This window comes from Cherax quadricarinatus, chromosome 81 (assembly GCF_038502225.1).
Source record: "Cherax quadricarinatus isolate ZL_2023a chromosome 81, ASM3850222v1, whole genome shotgun sequence".
Lineage (NCBI taxonomy): Eukaryota > Metazoa > Arthropoda > Malacostraca > Decapoda > Parastacidae > Cherax > Cherax quadricarinatus.
In genome coordinates, this window is record NC_091372.1 from 8,248,201 (window position 1) to 8,275,060 (window position 26,860).

Consider the following 26,860-nt stretch of genomic DNA (forward strand, 5'->3'; position numbering starts at 1 on the left):
AGCTTCAAATCAAGCAGGAGAAAGCTGGTAGGCCCACATGTGAGAGAATGGGTCTCCATGGTCAGTGTGCACCATATAAAAAAAATCGGGGAGCCAGTGGTGCATTGTGGGAATGCCATTTCAGTTCTCCTTTTTCAGCATGTCTAGCGGTAAGAAATATGTGATTCCCCAGCAAATCTGGGACTCTTCTCTTCCCAAGTGATGCTCTAACACAGATGGAAGTGTCAGTGAAGATCAATTTCATGATTTGGAGGAGTTTGAGACCAAAAGCAATGGAGGAGGAAGAGGGGAGGAAGAAGAGGAGGAGGAGGAGGAGGAGGAGGAGGAGGAGGAGGAGGAGGGAAGGAAGAGGAGGAGGAGGAAGAAGAAGATGTAATAATATTGCTCCCTTGAAGCAAGAAAAAAAAAAGTCCACCCCATGACAGTGACAAGATAAGGGGAGATAACATCTGATAAGAGCTGACTTTGATGAGCGTAAACGAGGGTAGAGCTGATAAGGAAATATTACATGACCATCGCCCTCCCTTTGTTTTTGCTGGTACACAAACATTTCTGTCTGTCTATTTGTCTGTCTGTCAAGCTCCCTGTCTGTCCATCTAGCTCTGTCTCAGAGAGAGCCACAAGACTGTGTCATCACGTTTACTCACATCTTCAAGCAGAGTATAGCACTTTGTCTGGATTTCTTGGGTTATCCTAGGTAAATAACAAAAAGGCACAATACCGTGACTGGAACGATACACAAATAACCCGCACATAAAAGACAGAAGCTTACGACGACGTTTCGGTCCGACTTGGACCATTGACAAAGTCACACTGTCTGTCTTTTATGTGCGGGTTATTTGTGTAATTATCCTAGGTAATTTACACTATGTATACTTGTATTTATGTGTACCTGTGAGACAGAGATAGGCAGACAGATAGAGAGAGAGACAGATTGAAAGATATAGAATGAGGGAGAAAGATAATTAGATAGAATGGCGGAGGGGAAGCAGCATCCGACGCCATTGTTTTGACAGGCGGGAGGGGGAGTGAGTAATGAGACAATATGTCACTTTGACAGCTGCCAACTTCTGACTCAAAACAATTATAAGCCACACACTCACACACAAGACAAGGAGGAGAAGGAGGAGGAGAAGGAGGAGAAGGAGGAGGAGGAGAAGGAGGAGGAGGAGGATGATTGTTTGTTTGTTTTTGTAAACAAGTTTTGTAAATAATATAATGATAATTATGTTTGTGTGCTTATTGTGTTGTATACAACGAGTGTATATATGTACATTGCACCTTACTTTGGTCTCATAGGCCACATATGTGAAAAAATAAAATAGTGAAAAAAAACAAAAAACCTTCAATTACAAGTAAACTAAAGTTTACCGGGTGAGCGGCAGTCGCCGCTGTTGCCATACGCGGCTCATTTTCTGCAAACTTCACGGCTCTATATCTCGGTAAGTACCGATGGCAAAAAATTTTTTTTTTGGACTAAAACACTCAGAAAAATAATCTTAACATTTACATAAGAAAAAATAATTTTTTTTTTTTTTAATATTTGGCGACATAGAATGACAGTTTCAGAGAAGGGCCTGAAACAGTCAAAGGGTTAAGATTTACTGTATGGTGTATGCAAGTGTGATTCAATGTATCATTTGAATTGTGATGTGATGGCATTTCTGAAGAGAGCTACAGAATGTGATAGTTGAATTGTTTGCCTTCTTGGAGTCGCCTTGCCTTGATAGTAAGTGGCTGTTACGAACATAGTCAGTTGGTCCCTGGGTTATAGTGCTTTTCGTAACAAAATAAACTTAGTACGTCTAGGGGTCTTCACTCAGAGGAAAAGGAATTTTCTTAGTTTCTATTTAATTTATTAATTATCATAATAATCACTTAAATCCACCTTCTCATATTTTGCACTATGAGTAGAATACTTTTACCATTTCTCATTAAAACATCACAGTACTAGGTCAAGTATTTACAAATGGCTCTGAGTGAGCCACGAAATATTAGTATATGTACATGCACAGGCGTTGCCTAAAAACTCGAACACATTAATAGATTTCCTATAATAGGGTTCACTTTACAATAAGCCCTCTTACACTACAGAGGCTTGCTCACTTGGCTTCACTTTCTCTAAGAGCTTCTTAACTGCCTTCTCCAACCGAGATAAGTCTTAGCAATGAGTTCCCGAAAATTTCTGGGATTTTCTAGGGAGGCGAATGGTGGTTTTAGAGGTGGATACTCCCCTAGACCCTTCCTGGTCCAGAGGAAGGTATGAACTGAACTCAGTGAGGCTTTACCAGCCCACTTTGTCTCGGTCGGAGCAGAGGTTGAGCAGCTCAAAACACCTGCTGGTGCTTGGCCAGGTCACACCAGCAGTTGACACTAATTAAACAACCTACCTATATTCAAAGCTAAGTAATACGACTAGATAATATTATAAAGTCGAGTAAATCCATTTTAGCTACTAATGGAATTACTCCTGAATATAATATTAAGTGAAATAGCAAAAATAACATGTAAAAGTATACCATTGTGATAACAAGTAGAAACAGTCTACTTAAAATGAACAAAAGGGTGTAACAGTGGCAGTGTTAAAAAAATTCAATTGAAGTGAATCCATTATTATTCTCCACACATTTGAAACACTTCCTTTAACATATTATAGCCTGAGACTCACTATTATTCATCCAGCCAAGCCTGAGGATGGAGAAGAGGAGAGACAAGCCCGTGTGTACTCCCAGCTCCACCAGAGCTTCATTTGCCGAGAGAGAAACTCCTCCACCCTGAATGTCAGTTGATGGTCCACGTTCACTGGTCCCAGTAAGAGCCTACACACAGTAGGAGCACACGGTTATTACATTTTGTCCAGTCGTAATGTAATTACATTAAATAAATGTTAAGTTAAAGGAAGGGTGAGGCTGGGGAAGTGAAGGAAGGAAGAAGTTATTAACTGTGGACATGAGGGAGAAAAGAGGTCAATGAAGTGGAAGTGAGGTAGAGAAGAGGATGCTCAATAGTGAAAGAAAGGGAGGTAAAAGTTTTGGGAAGAGAAAGACAGAGACAGACAGGGAGAGGATGTGGCAACCCAATAAAGAAACACTGTACTTATGTGAAAAAAATATTACAAAATACAAAGGCTACAATAATACTTGATATTACTGATCATTATTATATTACATCCACTGTGAAGTGCTAAACCCACAAGAGTCCTAAACCATCTCAAGTATAAGAGTTAATCAGGTTTAACCAAAAGGAAGGAAGCTCCACTTTCCTGGGTCAAGACCCCCTTCACCCGCATCAGGATTCCGAAAAAAAGAAAAAAACTGAAGTATGGAAAGCAGCATGGAGAGTATTACTGCAGGAGTGATTGGTAGAATGATGAAGTCAAGGGTGTGATAAAAGAGAAAAAGGTGGCTTATGAGAGGTTTTTACAAAGCAGAAGTGTTATAAGAAGAGTAGAGTATTTTTTTTTTTTTTTTTTTTTTTTCCAACAAGTCGGCCGTCTCCCACCGAGGCAGGGTGACCCAAAAAAAGAAAGAAAATCCCCAAAAAGAAAATACTTTCATCATCATTCAATACTTTCACCACACTCGCACATTAGAGTATATGGAGAGTAAAAGAGAGGTGAAGAGAGTGGCGAGAGAGTGCAATAAGAGAGCAGATGATAGAGTGGGAGAGGCACTGTCAAGAAATTTTAATGAAAATAAGAAAAAATTTTGCAGCGAGTTAAACAAGTTAAGAAAGCCTAGGGAACGAATGGATTTGTCAGTTAAAAACAGTAGGAGAGTTAGTAGATGGGGAGATGGAGGTATTGGGTAGATGACAAGAATATTATGAGGAACTTTTAAATGTCGACGAAGAAAGGGAGGCGGTAATTTCATGCACTAGCCAGGGAGGTATACCATGTTTTAGGAGTGAAGAAGAGCAGGATGCAAGTGTGGGGAGGTGCGTGAGGCATTACGCAGAATGAAAGGGGGTAAAGCAGCTGGAACTGACGGGATCATGACAAAAATGTTAAAAGCAGGGGGTCACATAGTGTAGGAGTGGTTGGTATTTTTGTTTAATAAATGTGTGAAAGAGGGGAAGGTACCTAGGGATTGGCGGAGAGCGTGTATAGTCCCTTTATATAAAGGGAAGGGGGACAAAAGAGATTGTAAAAATTAGAGGAATAAGTTTACTGAGTTCCTAGGTAGTAGGTTGGTAAACAGCAACCGCCCAGGGAGGTACTACCGTCCTGCCAAGTGAGTGTACAACGAAAACCTGTGACTGTTTTACATGACGGTAGGATTGCTGGTGTCTTTTTTCTGTCTCATAAACATGCAAGATTTCAGGTACATCTTGCTACTTCTACTTACACTTAGGTCACACTACACGTACATGTACAAGCATGTACAGTGGACCCCCGCATAATGATTACCTCCGAATGTGACCAATAATGTAAGTGTATTTATGCAAGTGCGTTTGTACGTGTATGTTTGGGGGTCTGAAATGGACTAATCTACTTCACAATATTTCTTATGGGAACAAATTCGGTCAGTACTGGCACCTGAACATACTTCTGGAGTGAAAAAATATCGTTAACCGGGGGTCCACTGTATATACACACCACTCTGGGTTTTCTTCTATTTTCTTTCAATTTTTTATTCTTGTTTATTTTCTCTTAATCTCCATGGGGAAGTGGAACAGAAGTCTTCCTCCGTAAGCCATGCGTGTTGTAAGAGGCGACTAAAATGCTGGGAGCAAGGGGCTAGTAACCTCTTCTCCTGTATATATTACTAAATGTAAAAGGAGAAACTTTCGTTTTTCTTTTTGGGCCACCCCGCCTCGGTGGGATACGGCCAGTGTGTTGAAGTAGTCCCCCCATGTATCCAAGTGGGATGTGTTCCAAGACCTACCATGGATAGTAGCAAACCCTACATATAAGTTATTTTTCCTTTACATACATACCTATGATAAAGTTTAATTGATAAATTATGCAAAAGTAAGTCTAGAATTAACACTTTTTCACTGATGGGAAGAAATTCATGGCTTCTCTTCGGTTTGAAGAACTGCCAGCTTCTCTACTTTTGCACTTTGGAGCCATTAGTTAGCAAAATTAAGGGATATATTTGGGCCAAAGTAAACAGTGGATAACTGAAAGCTAAGATACTGAATCTGTGGATACAGGGACCCTACTGTAGTACAATTTTAAGTATGCATTAATATTTCAAATTGATTCAGCGACTGAGATTTGTATGTTGTGGAGGTCAATTGACTGTGCGTTTGTATTATGCTTTGAACTAAAATTGCATGATTATTATTGCTATAAACACTATTATTATAACCTTGATAATAAGTTATTTACCCGGTCTCTCTCTCTCGCACCCTGATGGAAGCTGCGTGACAACGCATGGTATATCCTCTGAAGCACAATCAATCTTTTGTGTAATAATGCTGAGAACCGTGGCTGAGCAGCAGTGGACCTGGAAAAATAATATATAAATGAAATAACACTAATAAAAAAATCACACTTACTTTTACCTTTAGTTTAGAGAGCTTTTCCTACTCCCGGAGCCCGGCCATGGGCTAGGCTCGTCTGGTGCTAACCTGGTGAACCAGGCTGTTTCTGTGGTGGCCTGCAGCCCCACATATCCATCTTAGCCTGGCTGATCTGGCAAAGTATCATTACTGCAATAATTCACAACTGACCCACAATTTAGATGATATTTCTGCACATGCTGATCCATTATCAACTTACTTCTTTTGTCACAAAATTTAAACCACTCACTCAATTTTTCAAGCAAATTCTGCCTCAGGACTATTACTTTACTATACATTTCTAGATTTCCACACAACCTGATGATAATAGCACAAAAATTATAACGAAAAAATCAACTTGGTCAAGTTTGCTCCAAAGTCTTAAAAAAAAAAAATCTCCAAATTTTTATTTAATTGCAAATGAGAAAAAAATCAAGATAAGAATTTGCACGCCCTCTATTTTGAACAGCAAGAAAAATTATACCGAGAAAATTTACCAACGGCACTGCACCATGTCCATTTTCTAAAATGATTAAATAATATTTCAAAGATTAATTGAAAGTTATATCATTAACAATTTGAAAGTAAACTCAATGACTGATTTTAGAGACAAACTAAATGATTCACATTTGAAAGGTGGGCGAGGATTATGGAGCACTAAACCCAAAGGGGCCATACAGCAAATGCCATGAAAATGAAGCACATATTTGGGCACCACTTTCTTTCACTTTTTACATTATCAAAATAATAAAGTGCACTTGCAATTTTCTTTTGAATGGCGTACATCCCAGTCCCCAGGATGTGACCCACAATAGTAAACCTCGATTTGATGGGCTAACGGGGAAAGGGAGAGAGGGAGTCGGTACTGGTGACTGGTGGATAGAGACGAGATCATTTTGCCATCATCTTAATTACAAAAAATTATATAACCAACAGATTTTGCTGTTTCCGAATCAAATGGCCCAGTGAATTTTGTCCTGCATTCCTGATGTCTTAAATTGAGGCACCTCATATCAAGGATTTAGTGCAATAGTCCCCAACCTTTTAGTATGAACAGGCTAATTTAACCCCTTGACTGTCGCAACCCCCAATCCTGAGGTGTCTCCTGGTGTCGCAAAATTTAAAAAAAAAAAAAATTATTTTTTCTTATGAAATGTTAGAGAATCTTTTCTCGATTGTAATGACACCAAAAATAACGAAATTTGATGGAAAACTGACGGAATTACGCTCTCGCAAAGTTAGCGACCTTAGCGACATTCACAAATCAGCGATTTTGCCCACTTTGAGCCCTATTTTCTGCTAATTCCTTTGTTTCAGTCGACCAAACTCATAGCTATTTGTTTAGAACTCCATTTTTTCTATCGATTGAGTACAAGAAACTGCCCATTTACCAATTTCAACTACCCAATAATGTGGTCAGAAATTTGCAATTTGGCCAATTTCACGAAAATTAAAAAATATGACAATTTCAAAATAAGGTCCAGAATGAACAATGCAGACATTCCTGGCTCTAAAATAACATTTTCTTTGTTCATCAGTCATGTCTCCAGGCCCCTCTGATATTACTCTTGCTTTCTATTTTGAATTTTTATTCAAACAAAAAATAGAAAATTTACTATTATGCAGACTACTGCAATACTGCAATAATTGTATAAATAACATCAACCCATTCACGACTGCATATTAGAATGGCTAGTTGGACATTTATTGGACAATGATGTCATTAGTTTACTTTTGAACATCGGCAAAAATCAAACATTTCCCCTACTTTGAGCTCCATTTCCTAGAAGTGCCACATGCAGCCCTTGGGCCACAGGCTGGGGACCCCTGATTTAGTGTGCCTAGTCATAGTTAGGTGAACAGTGTCAGTGAGGTTAAGGCAGCTCCTCTATAATGACTACCTGCCCAGGAGTTGAACCCAGGGCTTTCAATTGTAAGCCAAACACTCTGATCACTATACTAAGCTTACATTCACATAAATGTGTACTGTATTTACAAATGAACTCCACAGGGGAGTGGAAAAGAATCCTTCTCCCATAAGCCATGCAAGTCTTAAGAAGCAACTAAAATGCCAGAAGCAAGGGGCTAGTAACCCCCTTCTGGATAAATTACTAAATCATCATCTTTAAACAAACTGGCTGTATACCACCGAGGCAGGGTGGCCCAAAAGGAAAATGAAAGTCTCTCGTTTTAAATTTAATCAAATGTACAGGAGAAGGGGTTACTAGCCCCTTGGTCCCAGCATTTTAGTCGCCTCTTACGACACGCACGGCTTACGGAGGAAGAATTCTGTTCCACGTCCCAATGGAGAAAAATTACAAAATGTAAAAAAAAGAAATATTTTTTCCTTTTAGGTCATCCTGCCTCGGCGGGAGAGAGCCGAAGCGTTAAAAAACAACATTTTTAATGTAAAACCTTAGTTAATCTGTTATTCTACTTTGTAGTGAAATATATGGAGCTGGATTGTATATAAAAATACAGCATGCCAAAAATTCTGCATTGGCAAGTCTTGCTTTTGTATAATGTATATTATTATTATCATTATTATTAAATTCATAAGGAAGCACTAAACTCAGGAGGGTTCTACAGCACCTGGGGATTGGGAGGCAATCAGGTTTAATCCAAGGAAGAAGAAGAAGGTAGCTCCAGCTCCTTGAATCAAAAACCATTCACCAACTTTAAAGCACCTCCCTTGAAGGGTACTTTGCATGTAAAAATATTGAAACTGCAGTTATAAAAACAACTAAACTGCAGTTTATACTTGCCTGAAATGCTATGTACACTCAGGGGCTTTCTATGGGTATAGTCAAATGTTAACCAATTTTTAAAACTGTATTGTATCTAGTGGAAATAAATATCCTGTTTGTTTAAAGCAAAAAATAAAATCTAATAAAACTGCTTTTTTTTGTGGATGTAAAGCAGGGAAAACATGTAACTAACTAAACTGCTATTTGTTCTAGATATAAAGCAAGGAAAACCATCAACCTACCGAGCGAGAGCAGCTTGTGATGCCAACAGAGCATTGACGTGGCTGAGCTGGTCTGCTGGCGAGGGAGGTTCTGGTTCATAGTCTGGCAATTGTGGCCCCCCACGCATCACACATCCAGGGCCAGCCACCACCACCACCTCCTGCACATCAACACATTTAAAAACCAAATTCATCTGGCTGATGAGTACTTAATATACAATAAGTGTTAACATGTTATCACCCTTTTTATATGCATTTGAGTGAAAAAAGGCCGCTTTTCACTTCGGCGATTTTTGCTTTACAGCAGCAGCCTGGAGCCTGACCTGTCATGCAAGATATATACTATTACACTAATTTATAAGAAAGCTTCTCATTTTTTTTAAACATCAGCTGTTTCCCACTGAGGCAGGGTGAACTGAAAAAGAAGAAACACTTTCATCATTACTCACTCCATCGCTGTCTTGCCAGAAGCATGCCAATACGATTATTACAGCATTCTGCAATGAATCAAATGAAGTCAAGACTTTTCCTAATATACTTCAATGAGCAAGAGTTACACCACTACAAAGAGGTGACCCCAAAAAATCAATACTTACACAGGCTGATTTCAAACTTGTATTTACTCTCTAAAATCTTTGAAAAAATAATGTGAGCTAACTTTATAATCAAACCAAGGCCAGAAAGAAGCACCAATGATTCAATAATAAAAATGCCTAATTCAGTCTACTCTTATATGGGTGTGAAGCACTGGTTTTAAACATTACAACAAGGAGGAGACTGGAGGCAGTAAAAATGTTGTCTGAGGGTAAAGTGTGGTGCGAACATTATGCAGAGAATACATAGTTTGGATACTAGGAGGCACGAGGTTTGGACATTTAGAGAGGGTGGCGCAAAATAGAACGTCAAACAAAGTGCCCTGTGGTCTTGTGGCTCAAGCTCTCGCTTCACACGGCGAGTGTCTGGGTTCGATTCCCAGTGAGGGTAGAAACATTGGGCATGTTTATTTACACCGGTTGTCTATGTTCCCCATCAGTAAAATGGGTACCTGGGAATTAGTCAACTGGTGTGGGTTGTGTCCTGGGACAAAACTGACCAAATTTGCCCAAAATGCTCTGCATAACAAGTGGCTTTTTATATAGTAGCATGTCATTGATGTCAGCTAGGCCTGTATACCATGTACATGTACTCATATTAAATAAAGATATTATATTATTATTATATATAGGCAAGACAGGAAGGCAACACATTAACTATTGTGCATTTCAGACTCATTATTACATACCTAATTTTCCAGCAGTCTGTCATAGAAAACAAGTGTGGAGTCCCACAGTGGTAAGGCAAGAAGGAAACATTCACCATAATTCATTTCATAGCCATCTTTACCTTGTTTTCCAGCAGTCTGTCATAGAGAACAAGTGTGGAGTCCCTCAATGCTATGGCCTGGCAGTCTTCAGCAAGCCACGAGGTGGTGAGATGCTCTGCCCACTTCAGCTTAACTGTAGGTGGTGCTACAGGTGGGACACTGGCCACCACTCCACCCTCCATCATCCTCTGCTCCATGCTGGACATTACAAAATTGGATTCAGTATCAGAAAATTAGATTCAGAATACGGCCTCTCCTCATTTAACGACAGAGTTCCGTTCCTAAGACCACATCGGTAAACAAATTTGTCGCTAAGTGAGGAGCATACTATAATGGTAGTGGGTTTGTGTCAATCATATTTGGTATTGTTTTAATGTCACCTTTGCACCATTTATAACATTTTTTAGTATATTCTTAAATGTTTATATAGTAGTGTACTGCATACTGTACTGTAATCAACAGAATAGAGGAAATCAGCTCTAATGTATAAAGTAAAAGGACACAAGTGCAACTAATGTGACATTTTTATTGAGGCAACATTTCGCTCTCCAGGAGCTCCTGGAGAGAGAAACATTGCCACAATAAAAATGTCACATTAGTTGCACTTGTGTCCTTTTATTTTACATATTGTCAGTAATTCTACCAACATTATTACAGCTCAAACCATACCACGGGCAGGGATAGAGCCCACAATCAGAGAGTCTCAAAACTCTAGACCGTCACGTTAGCCACTGGACCAGCTAGCCACAATAAGACTGTGGCTAGCTGGTCCAGTGGCTAACGTGACGGTCTGGAGTTTTGAGAGACTCTGATCACGGGTTCTATCCCCGCCTGTGGTATGATTTGTTTGCAATCGTGTCATTACGGTTTCGTGAGTCATTATTACAGCTCTAATATACATTATTTAGGTTTGCACACTGGTCAGACAGCCCATCGTAAGTCCAAGGCATCTGTGAACAAGTATGTCGCTAAGCGAGGAGCGGCTGTAAAAAATATCTAGATTACCAATGGCTTGATTATTATTACATTAATTGGAAAGGGGAAATTGCTAAACCCACAGGAATCATGCAATCCTGGGGAGAATGGAAATCTTTCAGGCATGATTCAAGGAAATGGTCTGACTAATCATTGACCAGGCCACAGTTGCCCATGTGAAGATAGGGCCACACCTTGCACTGAACAATCCCACATGGTTTAGCTCTAATTCCTTGCATCAAAGCCCTTGAACATGACAAGGAAGCCTACTTTCAATGATGATTTGATATTACCTTCTATTTAAATATGAACCCTCTGACTTAAGCATAAATAGCTGGACTCAAGTCCTGGAAGTGAGAAGTACAGTACCTGCACTCTGAAGGATGGGTGGGGATATGTTGCAGTTCTTTAACTGTAGTGTCAATATGCCTCTGGCAAGACAGTGATGGAGTGAGTGATGATAAAACCTACTTCATTCAGTTTGGAAACAAAGCTGCAAATGATCCACTTAACCCTTAACATAACGCCAAATGGATCACCAGTCACAAGACTTAGAGGGAAAATTCCTAGACATCCACCTTGACAGTAGCCTTAAGTTCCAGACACATATACAACAAATCACTAAGAAAATCTTAAAGATTGTAGGCATACTATCAAAGATATGGTACTACGTTCCACAATCAGCTCTCCTGGCACTTTACCATTCACTCATATACCCTTATCTCACATATGGAATTTGTGCATGGGGATCAACAACATGCAATCACCTAAGACCTTTAATAACCCAGCAAAAGGCAGCAGTCAGAATGATAAATTCCCACTCCTGCCAGCATACTCCACCAATTTTCAAAAGTCTAAATCTGCTCACCATTAAGAACATCCATACTCATTCATGTGCCTACTACATACACAGAACAATACAAGCAAATATAAACCCTCCACTCAAACTTCTCACCAACCTCAACAGGACACATGACCACAACACAAGACACAGATCTCTTTTTGATGTACCTCGTGTCCATATTACACTGTGTAAAAACTCTATGCATATAAAGGGCCCCAAAATATGGAATTCATTACCAGAAGATATTAAAGTAACCCAGTCTGAAAATCAATTTAAGACTCTCCTCAAAAGCCACTTAATCACCCTAGTCTAAATGCCAAATGGTACTCAGTACTCACATACGTACTCAATTATATATTCCCATATCATAATTTCAACAATTACTTTGAACCTTTTATCCACTGTTGACAGGAATATAATTGAATGTTTTCACAAAAAGCATTTTAGGATATAAATTATCTTTTGTCTTATATAAATAAGATTCACTTATAATTAATAATCTACTGTACAACAATGATATAATTAATATTCTACTGTACAACTATGATACAAGTCTTAGTGTTAAGTAGTCAGTAAGCCAATAATGTTAAGTCGGCCCATAATGCCTAGGCATAATAGAGGCTCTCTTTGCATTGCAATTCATTATTGTAAATACAATCTCAATGTACTATTTGCAAAGACAAATAAATAAATAAATAAATAAAATAAATAAATAAATAAAGTGCTTTCTTTTTTGGGGGTCACCCTGCCTTGGTGAGAAATGGCCGGTATGTTAATAAAAAAATTATTATAATATGGAAAACGAGTATTAAACCCATACAGACCACACAATAATAGGCCTCAGTCTGGCTCAAGCTAATTCAACCTGCTACATTTTTCCATTTAACACACAAGCTGCTTCCCACTGATGCAAGGTGACTCAAAAAGGAAGAAACACTTTCATCAACACTTACTTCATCACTATCTTGCCAGAGGCATGACAATAATACACTTCAAAAACTGCAACATGTCCCCACCTATCCTTCAGAGTGCAGGCACTACTTCCCACCTCCAGGACTCAAGTCCAGCTAAATGATTTCCCCGAGTCCCTTCATGAAAGTTACCTTGCTCACACTCTAACATGTCATAATTATTTTACAGTACCATAATTACATTGTGCATACTCACCAATAAGGTGAGTACACACATTTAATTGATAAGTATACACACATGTACATAACATCAAGGGAATTACAAGCTAAGTATTTCCCCTATTGTACATTATTACATTAAAAACTGTAGCGAACCAAATTTCCCAGGCCTCATTTGACTCCTTACAAAATTTATCTGAAACACAGTGGACCCTTGGTTTTCATGATTAATCCGTTCCGAAGACTCTGCCAAAAACCAAAATTCACGAAAACCAAAACCATTTTCCCCACAAGAAATAATGTTAATGTAATTAATCGGTTCCAGCCACCCAAAAGTATTAACAAAAAATAATTTTTTTTAGAGATTACATATAGATTTACATACAAAAAAAAATGACAAATCAATATAAAGCAATAATAACATCACACTTTATTAAAGAGTCTTGTTGGTGTATGAAATACAGGGAGGAGGGAGAGGGAGGACTGATTATTGTTTGGAAGGGGAATCCCCTTCCCTAAAGACTTCAGGTACCAAGTCCTTAATGGGGTTGCTTCCCTTCTTTGTCTTTTACTGGCACGAGGACCAGCTTGAGAGTGACTGGACCCCTGTCACACAATTTTTTTCCAGAGAACTCTGTTTCTGGCATCTCTAAGATTAGCCTATAATGGGACAAGGCATTTTCATTGAACATGTTACAGACACAGCCTGCAACAGCTTAGTTAGGGTGGCATTTCTCCACAAAACTTGGCAACTCATTCCACTTTGCAAAAATGTCCTTAATCACTGAAGAAGGCACCTTCTTCCCTCTCTCTTCCTCTTCCTCTGAAGCAATTTCTACAGCTGTGGTCTGTTGCTGTCCCAGATGAAGGTCTTGCAGCTCTCCAGTGGTTAGCTCTTCACTGTGGTTGTCCATCAACTCTTCCACATCCTGGCCACTCAGATCCAACCCCATGGACTTCCCCAAAGCTACAATAGATTTCACAACAGGGGTAGAGTTGTCAGGTGTGTGTGGGGAAGTGCCCTGGCTGGTGTGTGGGAAAGTGCCCTGGCAGGTGTGTGTGGGGAAGTGCCCCAGATGGCATTTGTGTGTGTGTGGAAGTGCCCAGGTTGGTGTTGGTGTGTGTACTCACCTAATTGTACTCACCTAATTGTGGTTGCAGGGGTCGAGACTCAGCTCCTGGCCCCGCCTCTTCACTGATCGCTACTGGATCCTCTCTCTCTCTGCTTCCTGAACTTTGTCATACCTCTTCTTAAAACTATGTATGGTTCCTGCCTCCACTACTTCACTTGCTAGGCTATTCCACTTGCTGACAACTCTATGACTGAAGAAATACTTCCTAACGTCCCTGTGACTCGTCTGAGTCTTCAGCTTCCAGTTGTGACCCCTTGTCCCTGTGTCCCCTCTCTGGAACATCCTATCTCTGTCCACCTTGTCTATTCCCCGCAGTATCTTGTATGTCGTTATCATGTCTCCCCTGACCCTTCTGTCCTCCAGTGTCGTCAGTCCGATTTCCCTTAACCTTTCCTCGTACGACATTCCCTTGAGCTCTGGGACTAGCCTTGTTGCAAACCTTTGTACTTTCTCTAACTTCTTGACGTGCTTGACCAGGTGTGGGTTCCAGACTGGTGCTGCATACTCCAGTATGGGCCTAACATACACAGTGTACAGTGTCTTGAACGATTCCTTATTAAGGTATCGGAACGCTATTCTCAGGTTTGCCAGGCGCCCGTATGCTGCAGCGGTTATTTGGTTGATGTGTGCCTCCGGTGATGTGCTCGGTGTTATGGTCACCCCAAGGTCTTTCTCCCTGAGTGAGGTCTGTAGTCTTTGTCCACCTAGCCTATACTCTGTCTGCGGTCTTCTTTGCCCCTCCCCAATCTTCATGACTTTGCATTTGGCTGGATTGAATTCGAGAAGCCAGTTACTGGACCACATGTCCAGCCTCTCCAGGTCTCTTTGCAGTCCTGCCTCATCCTCGTCCGATTTAATTCTTCTCATCAGCTTCACGTCATCTGCGAACAGGGACACTTCAGAGTCTATTCCTTCCATCATGTCGTTCACATATATCAAAAATAGCACTGGTCCTAGAACTGACCCCTGTGGGACCCCGCTCGTAACAGGCGCCCACTGTGATACCTCTTCACGTACCATGACTCGTTGCTGCCTCCCTGTCAGGTATTCCCTTATCCATTGCAGTGCCCTTCCTTTTACGTGTGCCTGATCCTCCAGCTTCTGCACTAATCTCTTGTGGGGAACTGTGTCAAAGGCCTTCCTGCAGTCTAGGAAAACGCAATCTACCCAACCCTCTCTCTCGTGTCTTACTTCTGTTACCTTGTCATAAAACTCCAGGAGGTTTGTGATACAAGATTTGCCTTCCATGAACCCATGCTGGTTTTCATTTATAATCTTGTTCCTTTCCAGGTGTTCGACCACTCTCCTCCTGATAATCTTCTCCATGACCTTGCACACGATACATGTCAGAGACACAGGTCTGTAGTTTAGTGCCTCGTTTCTGTTTCCTTTCTTAAATATGGGGACTACATTAGCTGTCTTCCATTTCTCAGGTAGTTGCCCAGTTTCAAGGGATGTGTTGAAGATTGTGGTTAGAGGCACACACAGCATCTCTGCTCCTTCTCTAAGGACCCATGGGGAGATGTTGTCCGGTCCCATCGCCTTTGAGGTGTCAAGGTCACTTAAGAGCTTCTTCACCTCCTCCTCAGTTGTTCATATGTCATCCAACACTTGTTGGTATATTCCCTCTTGATGTTCCCTTCTGTTCTGTCTTCCCACAGCCCTTCCTGTCTCTACTGTAAAAACTTCCTTGTGTGTGTGTGTGTGTGTGTGTGTGTGTGTGTGTGTGTGTGTGTGTGTGTGTGTGTGTGTGTGTGTGTGTGTGTGTGTGGGGAAGTGCCCTGGCTGGTGTGTGTGTGTGGGGAAGTGCCCCGGCTGGTGTGTGTGTGGGGAAGTGCCCCAGCTGGTGTGTGTGTGGGGAAGTGACCCGGCTGGTGTGTGTGTGTGTGTGTGGGGGGGGGGAAGTGCACCGGCTGGTGTGTGTGTGGGGAAGTGTCCCGGCTGGTGTGTGTGTGGGGGGGGGGAAGTGCCCTGGCTGGTGTGTGTGTGTGGGGGGGGGGGGGGGGAAGTGCCCCAGCTGGTGTGTGTGGGGAAGTGCCCCAGATGGTGTGTGTGTGGGGAAGTGCCCCAGATGGTGTGTGTGTGGGGAAGTGCCCCAGATGGTGTGTGTGTGTGGGGAAGTGCCCCAGATGGTGTGTGTGTGTGGGGAAGTGCCCCAGATGGTGTGCGTGTGTGGGGAAGTGCCCCAGATGGTGTGTGTGTGTGGGGAAGTGCCCTGGCTGGTGTGTGTGTGGGGAAGTGCCCCGGCTGGTGTGTGTGTGGGGAAGTGCCCCAGCTGGTGTGTGTGTGGGGAAGTGCCCCAGCTGGTGTGTGTGTGGGGAAGTGCCCCAGCTGGTGTGTGTGTGTGTGGGGGGGGGCGGGGAAGGGCACCGGCTGGTGTGTGTGTGGGGAAGTGTCCCGGCTGGTGTGTGTGTGGGGGGGGGGGGAAGTGCCCTGGCTGGTGTGTGTGTGGGGGGGGGAAGTGCCCCAGCTGGTGTGTGTGGGGAAGTGCCCCAGCTGGTGTGTGTGTGTGTGTGGGGGGGGGGAAGTGCACCGGCTGGTGTGTGTGTGGGGAAGTGTCCCGGCTGGTGTGTGTGTGGGGGGGGGAAGTGCCCTGGCTGGTGTGTGTGTGTGGGGGGGGAAGTGCCCCAGCTGGTGTGTGTGGGGAAGTGCCCCAGATGGTGTGTGTGTGGGGAAGTGCCCCAGATGGTGTGTGTGTGTGTGGGGAAGTGCCCCAGATGGTGTGTGTGTGTGGGGAAGTGCCCCAGATGGTGTGTGTGTGTGGGGAAGTGCCCCAGATGGTGTGTGTGTGTGGGGACGTGCCCCAGATGGGGTGTGTGTGTGGGGAAGTGCCCCAGATGGTGTGTGTGTGTGGGGAAGTGACCCAGATGGTGTGTGTGTGTGGGGAAGTGCCCCAGATGGTGTGTGTGTGTGGGGAAGTGCCCCAGATGGTGTGTGTGTGTGGGGAAGTGCCCCAGATGGTGTGTGTGTGTGGGGAAGTGCCCCAGATGGTGTGTGTGTGTGTATGGGTGGGGGGAAGTGCCAGGGTTGGTGTGTGTGTAGGGGGGAAGTGCCAGGGTTGGTGTGTGTGTGGGGGGGGAGTGCCCTGGCTGGTGTGTGTGTGTGTGTGTGTGTGTGTGGAAGTGCCCCGGCTGGTGTGTGTGTGTGTGTGTGTGTGTGTGTGTGTGTGTGTGTGTGTGTGTGTGTGTGTGTGTGTGTGTGTGTACTCACCAAGTACTCACCTAGTTGAGGTTGCAGGGGGAAGTGTCGGAGTTGGTGTGTACTCACCTATTTGTGGTTGCAGGGGTCGATTCACAGCTCCTGGCCCCGCCTCTTCGCTGATTGCTACTAGGTCCTCTCTCTCCCTGCCCCATGAGCTCTATCATACCTCGCCTTAAAACTATGTATGGTTCCTGCCTCCACCACATCACTTTCTAGGCTATTCCATGGCCTGACTACTCTATGACTGAAGAAATACTTCCTAACATCCCTTTGATTCATCCGAGTCTTCAACTTCCAATTGTGACCTCTTGTGTCTGTGTCCCATCTCTGGAACATCCCGTCTTTGTCCACCTCGTCTATTCCGCGCAGTATTTTATATGTCGTTATCATGTCCCCCCTGACCCTCCTGGCCTCCAGTGTCGTCAGGCCGATTTCCCTCAACCTTTCTTCATAGGACAATCCCCGTAGCTCTGGGACTAGTCTTGTTGCAAACCTTTGCACTTTCTCTAATTTCTTGACGTGCTTGACTAGGTGTGTGTGTGTGTGTGTGTGTGTGTGGGGGGGGGAAGTGCCCCAGCTGGTGTGTGTGGGGGGGGAAGTGCCCCGGCTGGTGTGTGTGTGTGGGGGGGGGAAGTGCCCCGGCTGGTGTGTGTGTGTGGGGGGGGAAGTGCCCCGGCTGGTGTGTGTGTGTGGGGGGGGAAGTGCCCCGGCTGGTGTGTGTGTGGGGGGGGGGAGTGCCCCGGCTGGTGTGTGTGTGTGGGGGGGGGAAGTACCTTGGCTGATATGTGTGTGTGGGGGGGAATGCCCCGGCTGGTGTGTGGGGGGGGGGAATGCCCCGGCTGGTGTGTGTGGGGAAGTACCCCGGCTGGTGTGTGTGGGGAAGTACCCCGGCTGGTGTGTGTGGGGAAGTACCCCGGCTGGTGTGTGTGGGGAAGTACCCCGGCTGGTGTGTGTGGGGAAGTACCCCGGCTGGTGTGTGTGGGGAAGTACCCCGGCTGGTGTGTGTGGGGAAGTACCCCGGCTGGTGTGTGTGGGGAAGTACCCCGGCTGGTGTGTGTGGGGAAGTACCCCGGCTGGTGTGTGTGGGGAAGTACCCCGGCTGGTGTGTGTGGGGAAGTACCCCGGCTGGTGTGTGTGGGGAAGTACCCCGGCTGGTGTGTGTGGGGAAGTACCCCGGCTGGTGTGTGTGGGGAAGTACCCCGGCTGGTGTGTGTGGGGAAGTACCCCGGCTGGTGTGTGTGGGGAAGTACCCCGGCTGGTGTGTGTGGGGAAGTACCCCGGCTGGTGTGTGTGGGGAAGTACCCCGGCTGGTGTGTGTGGGGAAGTACCCCGGCTGGTGTGTGTGGGGAAGTACCCCGGCTGGTGTGTGTGGGGAAGTACCCCGGCTGGTGTGTGTGGGGAAGTACCCCGGCTGGTGTGTGTGGGGAAGTACCCCGGCTGGTGTGTGTGGGGAAGTACCCCGGCTGGTGTGTGTGGGGAAGTACCCCGGCTGGTGTGTGTGGGGAAGTACCCCGGCTGGTGTGTGTGGGGAAGTACCCCGGCTGGTGTGTGTGGGGAAGTACCCCAGCTGGTGTGTGTGGGGAAGTACCCCGGCTGGTGTGTGTGGGGAAGTACCCCGGCTGGTGTGTGTGGGGAAGTACCCCAGCTGGTGTGTGTGGGGAAGTACCCCGGCTGGTGTGTGTGGGGAAGTACCCCGGCTGGTGTGTGTGGGGAAGTACCCTGGCTGGTGTGTGTGGGGAAGTACCCTGGCTGGTGTGTGTGGGGAAGTACCCTGGCTGGTGTGTGTGGGGAAGTACCCTGGCTGGTGTGTTCTTTCTTGAATTCTATCGTGTTTCTCGCCTTCTTTATCAAAGGGCTGGCACAAGCAGCTTTCTCTGGGTCCATGGTGGCTTATTTAGCAGTCACACACAATAAACAAGAACAAAAAAACAATGTACATGTATTATCACAAAATGTTTCATATTACCTCGCAGGGCAATGTTCACTCGCCAAGAACCAATGCCAGACTGACTCTTGAATGCATCAGTGGAAGGCTTCGTGTGCACGGGGCCACATACCATACAACCGCCAAAATTCAAGGGAAATCACGAAAACCAAGGCTATATTTGGACGAAAAAAGTTGCCACTAATCAAAAGTCATGATAACCAAGACTCGCAAAAACCAAGGGTCCACTGTAGTGTAACAGCAAGCATAGAATAGTAATAACTGAAAGAAAAAATATACATAGTACAGCCTCTCCTCACTTAATGATGGTGTTGCGCTCCTAAGACCACGTCAGTAATCGAATTCATCATTAAGTGAGGAGAACAATATAATGATAGTGGGTTTGTGTCAACCATCTTCGATATTGTTTTAACCCTTTCAGGGTCCAAGGCCCAAATCTGGAGTCACGCACCAGTGTCCAAGATATTTCAAAAAAAAAATTTGTTATTTTTTCTTATGAAATCGTAGAGAATCTTTTTGTGAAGGTAATAAAACAAAAAGTACGAAAATTGGTGGAAAATTGACGAAATTATGCTCTCGCAAATTTTGATGTGTCAGCGATATTTACGAATCGGCGATTTTGCCGACTTTGACTCCCATTTTAGGCCAATTACATTATTCCAATCAACCAAATTCTTAGCTATTTCACTAGTATTACTTCTATTCTATCGATTGAGCACAATAAATCGCCAAGTCAACTGTTTCAACTACAAAATAAAGTGATCGGAAATTGTTAATTTGGCCAATTTAACACAAAGTTCAAAATATTCCAATTTCAAAATAGGGTCCAGAATGAACAATGTAGGCATTCCTGGCACTAAACTAACATTTCCTCTGTTCATTAGTTATGTTTTGAGGCTTTACAAATAAATTGCATTTTGATTTTTTATTCACATAATGAATTTTTATTCACACCAAAAAATAGAAGATTTACTGTTATGCAATACTGTAATAATTGTATAAATATCATCACAATATTTGTGAATGTATATTAGACCCACCAGCTGATGTGTATTAGACGTGTGAGGTCGTTTGTTTACTCTTGAATATCGGCAAAAATTTAACATTTCCGCTACTTTGAGCTCAGTTTCAAGCCATTTCCAATGCTAAAACCAATCAAAATCATCTCTATTTCTGTAATATGTCTTCCATTCTATCAAATGAGACCAAGAAATCGCAAATACAACTATAAAAAACATACGAAAAAACACTGCAAAGTTGCTGTTTTAATCGAAAAATCATGATTTCATTTTTTTTCTCTCATTATGCACAGTGTGCTGCAGGATCTGTTTTATGTGGTGCACACATACCACATAGATGTATTCTCTCATATCTAGGCCCAAATGTACCACTCACAGTTTATCAGAGTGAGCTGAGCTCATGGCGTAGATCTACGGTTTGGACCCTGAACATAAAGCCGTAGATCTACGGGACGGACCCTGAAAGGGTTAATGTCATTTTTTGCACCATTTATAACATTTCTGGTATAGTTTTAAATGTTTACACAGTGTGCTGTATAATGAAAAACAATAGAAAATCAGCTCTAATATACATTATTTAGGTATGTATACTGGTCAGAGAGCCCGTCATAAGTCTGAGGTGTTGGTAAACGAATACACCGCTAAGTGAGGAGAAGCTGTATAAAGTACAATGAGCATACATAATGGATTCATTAGCAAGTACGTATATTTAGGTACAGGTATAACAAAGGACTTTCTATATAATAATAATATCTTTATTTCTACCAGGGGTGTCACTAGCACGTTAAGAGACCATACAATAAGTGTCAGGGGCCCGAGACTGTTCAACTGCCTCCCAGCATACATAAGGGGGATTACCAACAGACCCCTGGCAGTCTTCAAGCTGGCACTGGACAAGCACCTAAAGTCGGTTCCTGACCAGCCAGGCTGTGGCGCATACGTTGGTTTGCGTGCAGCCAGCAGTAACAGCCTGGTTGATCAGGCTCTGATCCACCCGGAGGCCTGGTCACAGACCGGGCCGTGGGGGCGTTGACCCCCGGAACTCTCTCCAGGTAAACTCCAGTACATGTACAAGGTATACAGACCATAGCTGACATCAATGACATACTACTGTACAGTGGACCCCCGCATAACGGACGCCTTGCATAGCGGACAATCCGCATAGCGGACGCTTTGATCGCTAAAATTTTGCCCCGCATAGTGGACAAAAACCCGCTCAGCGGCCTTCGTCCGAGACGCGTCCAATGTGCGCTTGAGCCACGCTCACATGTTCCGCGGGTGGCATTGTTTACCAGCCAGCCTCCGCGGTAACATCCAAGCATACAATCGGAACATTTTGTATTATTACAGTGTTTTTGGTGATTTTTTTCTGGAAAATAAGTGACCATGGGCCCCAAGAAAGCTTCTAGTGCCAACCCTACAGCAATAAGGGTGAGAATTACTATGGAGATGAAGAAAAAGATCATTGATAAGTATGAAAGTGGAGTGCGTGTCTCCGAGCTGGCCAGGTTGTATAATAAACCCCAATCAACCATCGCTACTATTGGTGGTACAGCTGCTGCTGCTGCTGCTGCTGCTGCTGTATCACCGTCAGCTGCTGCTGCTGCACTGTCAGCTGCTGCTGCTGTACCACCGTCAGCTGCTCCTGCTGCTGTAGTACCGTCTGCTGCTGCTGTAGCATCATCTGCTGCTGCTGTAGCATCATCTGCTGCTGCTGTAGCATCGTCTGCTGCTGCTGTAGCATCGTCTGCTGCTGCTGTAGCATCGTCTGTTGCTGCTGTACCACCGTCAGCTGCTGCTGCTGCTGTAGCATCGTCTGCTGCTGCTGCTGCTGTAGCATCGTCTGCTGCTGCTGTAGCATCGTCTGTTGCTGCTGTAGCATCGTCTGCTGCTGCTGCTGCTGTAGCATCGTCTGCTGCTGCTGTAACATCGTCAGCTGCTGCTGCTGCTGCTGCTGTAGCACCGTTGTTGGTGTGGCTTATTGAGAATACCAAGAAACAATTAACCCCAGAGGATTTGCCACCCAGGATAGCCCAAAAAAGTCAGTGTCATCGAAGACTGTCTAACTTATTTCCATTGGGGTCCTTAATCTTGTCTCCCAGGATGCAACCCACACCAGTCGACTAACACCCAGGTGAACAGGGAAAATGCCTGGAACTAGTGCTCATATTGGTGAATTTAGAGCCAGCAAAGGTTGGTTTGAGAGATTTAAGAATCGTAGTGACATACACAGTGTGATAAGGCCTGTTCTGGAAGAAAATACCAAACAGGACCTACAGTACTCAGGAGGAAAAGGCACTCCCAGGACACAGTGTCTCATCAGTCATTGCTGCATCTTCAATAAAGGTAAGTGTCATTTATTCTTCATTTAGTAGAGTAGTACATGCACAATATATACTGTGCATGTACTACTCTACTATTGTGCATGTATCCTTCTCTTTGTGTGTAGGAAAATGTATATTTCATGTGGTAAAATTTTTTTTTTCAAACTTTTGGGTGTCTTGCACGGATTAATTTGATTTCCATTATTTCTTATGGGGAAAATTCATTCACATAGCGAACATTTCGCATAACAGCCAGCCCTCTTGCACGGATTAAGGTCGCTATGCGGGGGTCCACTGTATATAGAAAGTGACGTGTTGTGCAGAGCATTTCAGGCAAATTAGGTCAGTTTTGTCCCAGGATGCGAGCCACACCAGTCGACTAACACCCAGATACCATTACTGATGGGTGAACATACACAACCGGAGTAAGGAAACACGCCCAACGTTTCTACCCTCGCCGGGAATTGAGCACGGACCCTCAACGTGTGAAGAGAGCTTTAGCCACCAAGCTAGGCATGTATACCTTATACATGTACTTGTAGAAATAGAGATTATTATTATGTATGATAACTGTACTCGTGTGTACATGTACCTAAATAAACTTACTAGGATAACCCCAAAAAAAAAAAAAAGTCAAAGCGACTTGCATCCACCAAAGGCCTTCCCCGATTATTATGCTCATGGGGGAGGGGAGTGCTAAACCCACAGGGTGTCATACAGCATCAGGGGAGCCAGAGGAGCCAGGGGAAAGGGGTATGAAGAGACATTCAGACTCAGGAACAGGAGCACAAATGCAATTCCTTGGATCAAGAGCCCTTCAACAGCATCAATGACCCTCCCTTGGAAAGAAAGCAAATATACTAACAATGTATATAGCAATGTACACTAGGTACAGTGTACAGTCTTGTACTGAGGCAAGTACAGTCGTGTACTGAGGCAAGTACAGTCGTGTACCAAGGCAAGTACAGTCGTGTACCAAGGCAAGTACAGTCGTGTACTGAGGTAAGTACAGTGTACAGTTATGTACCGAGGTAAGTACAGTGTACAGTTATGTACCGAGGTAAGTACAGTGTACAGTTATGTACCGAGGTAAGTACAGTTATGTACCGAGGTAAGTACAGTTATGTACCGAGGTAAGTACAGTTATGTACCGAGGTAAGTACAGTTATGTACCGAGGTAAGTACAGTTATGTACCGAGGTAAGTACAGTTATGTACCGAGGTAAGTACAGTTATGTACCGAGGTAAGTACAGTTATGTACCGAGGTAAGTACAGTTATGTACCGAGGTAAGTACAGTTATGTACCGAGGTAAGTACAGTTATGTACCGAGGTAAGTACAGTTATGTACCGAGGTAAGTACAGTTATGTACCGAGGTAAGTACAGTTATGTACCGAGGTAAGTACAGTTATGTACCGAGGTAAGTACAGTTATGTACCGAGGTAAGTACAGTTATGTACCGAGGTAAGTACAGTTATGTACCGAGGTAAGTACAGTTATGTACCGAGGTAAGTACAGTTATGTACCGAGGTAAGTACAGTTATGTACCGAGGTAAGTACAGTTATGTACTGAGGCAAGTACAGTTATGTACTGAGGTAAGTACAGTTATGTACTGAGGTAAGTACAGTTATGTACCGAGGTAAGTACAGTTATGTACTGAGGTAAGTACAGTTATGTACTGAGGTAAGTACAGTTATGTACCGAGGTAAGTACAGTTATGTACTGAGGTAAGTACAGTTATGTACCGAGGTAAGTACAGTTATGTACTGAGGTAAGTACAGTTATGTACCGAGGTAAGTACAGTTATGTACTGAGGTAAGTACAGTTATGTAGAGGTAAGTACAGTTATGTACCGAGGTAAGTACAGTTATGTACTGAGGTAAGTACAGTTATGTAGAGGTAAGTACAGTTATGTACCGAGGTAAGTACAGTTATGTACTGAGGTAAGTACAGTTATGTAGAGGTAAGTACAGTTATGTACCGAGGTAAGTACAGTGTACATTTATGTGCACTAAAGTATGCACAAACACTGTTACATATCAGCTAACGGTTACCATTATAATCAAAAGTAAGCGCTAAACCCACAGGAGTCAGGCAAGATGCATATTGTAAACCCGTACGGGCGGGTCAGCCCCCCCCCTTAATATAACAGTAATGGCGGTGCTCACTGGTGTCAGCTGCTGGACATTATGTCCCGGCCATCATCTTCACGCTTATATCCTTCACTATGTCACTCTGGGACGTGGGAAGAGTGTTTGATCCAAGGTAGAGGAGCGACTGCTGCCTTCACCACCACTACATAACCTTCCACTCGCCTCCCTTACATCCGCCTCATGTTATCAACTTTTAATTATTTTTGTTTCCTAGTAAACTTTAAGTTTTTCTCAATAATAATTTTATATTTCCAATAATTAAAAATAAATATATTCTGTATAATGTAAAGTTTAATATCTCTCTCTTATCTCACTTTATATATTTTCTCTATATCATAAATTTCTCAAATAATTACCAGCATAATTTCCAGGTTGAATTATCTATTTTTTTTATTTATTTCAATAATTTTACAAACTCCCACGTAATAGTTTTCATAATTTCAATATATTTTTTTAGCCATAACATGATTTTTTAGCATATGTCAGAATTTTCTTTATTGCTGTAATTCATAATAGAAAATCTTTGAAAAATGTGAGTTAATATTTTGATGAATAGGCATTTATGTCTTTTTTCATGACACACATAAAACCAGCCTATTTTTAAATCATTTTTAACCTTTGTCTCATAATACATTTTCCTTCAGGGAAGAAAAATCTTATAAAATCAAATTTACAAAAGCTGCTTGTCACTGTCTGAGACATTGTATGAAAGTTGGTCTCCCAATATGATGAACTATTGATTTTTATGGTTTTTCACCTGTTGGCTGCCATTTATGGCTGTGTTATGGGGAGATATAGGACTATGTGAGGTGTTATGGGTGCCCCTTATTTTATCTTATGGATTTTACAATGATATTTTTAACTTGATGTTAGTTACCATCTGTCAAAGGCTCTTGTCGGTAGACACTTGGTCTGGTTTTTATCTGTGTGTATCAACTATTTGTACTCACCTATTTATGGTTTTAGGGGTTGGGTCTCAGCTCTTGGCCCTGCTTTTTGCTACTCTCCACATTCACTCCCTCTTAGCCTCGTGGGGACTATCGTACCTGTTCTTAAAACTGTGTATGGAGTCTGCCTCCACCATTTCCCTCACCAAGAACATTACATTTCCCGACCACACTCTGAGGCTGAAGAAATACTTCCTAACATCCCTGTAGATCATCTGTGACTTTAAGTTCCAACAGCATCCCCTGGTTTCCTTTACTCGCCTCTCAAACAACCTGTCTCTGTCTATCTTATCAATATTCCCTGATTATTTTGCATCTTATGTCCCCTGATCTAAGTAAGAAATTTTATTTAGACACATTTACACATAATTACAATGATCATATATAGTATAAATTACCTACGATAACCCATCAAGCCAAAGTGATTTATTTCCATTCAGTGGAAATAAGTCAAAGACCCCAATGGAAATAAGTCAAAGACCCCAATGGAAATAAGTCAAAGACCCCAATGGAAATAAGTCAAAGACCCCAGTGGAAATAAGTCAAAGACCCCAATGGAAATAAGTCAAAGACCCCATTGGAAATAAGTCAAAGACCCCAATGGAAATAAGTCAAAGACTCCAATGGAAATAAGTCAAAGACCCCAATGGAAATAAGTCAAAGACCCCAATGGAAATAAGTCAAAGACCCCAATGGAAATAAGTCAAAGACCCCAGTGGAAATAAGTCAAAGACCCCAATGGAAATAAGTCAAAGACCCCAATGGAAATAAGTCAAGCACCCCAATGGAGTCCTTGACTTATTTCCATTGGGGTGCTTCTGTTCTTCAATAGCGTTTAGGTTCAGTTCTATCAGTCACTCTTCGTAGTTCATGCTCTTGGCTCTGGAATTAGTCTCGTTGCATACATCTGCACTTTTTTAACGTGACTTTTTTCAGATGTGGGATCCATACTGGTGCTGCATACTCCAACTTGTGCCTGATGTATGTTGTTTCAAGAACCCGGAATGACTCTTTGTTGAGATTTCTGAAGGTTTCTCGTACATTTGCCAGACTAGCATTGGCTGCAGAGGTTATTCGACTGATGTGAGCCTCTGGTGATATACTAGGCACAATGCTCACCCCTAGGCCTTTCTCTGTGAGTGAAGTCTGCAGCCTGGTCCTTTAATCTATACTTTATTCCCGGTCTTCTTGGTCCTCAATCTTCGTGAATTTGCACTTGCTGAGGTTGAATTCAAGCAGCCACTTATCTGACCACTGTTGCAATTTGTTCCAACTCCTTTGGAGCCCTACCTTGTCTTTACAACACATAAGATAAGAGATAAGAGATAAGATTTTGTCCGGGTTTTTAAC

General features: G+C 43.1%; 1 protein-coding gene across 4 annotated transcripts in view; it reads right to left on the bottom strand.

The window, feature by feature from the left end:
- The window catches only part of LOC128699868 (probable E3 ubiquitin-protein ligase HERC1), a 153,912-nt gene extending 129,184 nt beyond the window's left edge, over nt 1–24,728 (bottom strand). For all 4 annotated transcript variants that reach the window (XM_070102319.1, XM_070102318.1, XM_070102317.1 and 1 more), the window contains exons 1-5: nt 24,579–24,728; nt 9,860–10,037; nt 8,498–8,637; nt 5,336–5,453; nt 2,669–2,819 (exon numbers count right to left, since the gene is read on the bottom strand). In XM_070102319.1, coding sequence (XP_069958420.1) covers nt 2,669–2,819; nt 5,336–5,453; nt 8,498–8,637; nt 9,860–10,036 — 586 coding nt within the window. In that variant the 5' untranslated portion in view covers nt 10,037; nt 24,579–24,728. The remainder of the gene's footprint in view (nt 1–2,668; nt 2,820–5,335; nt 5,454–8,497; nt 8,638–9,859; nt 10,038–24,578) is intronic.
- Between the last annotated feature and the right edge of the window lie 2,132 nt (nt 24,729–26,860).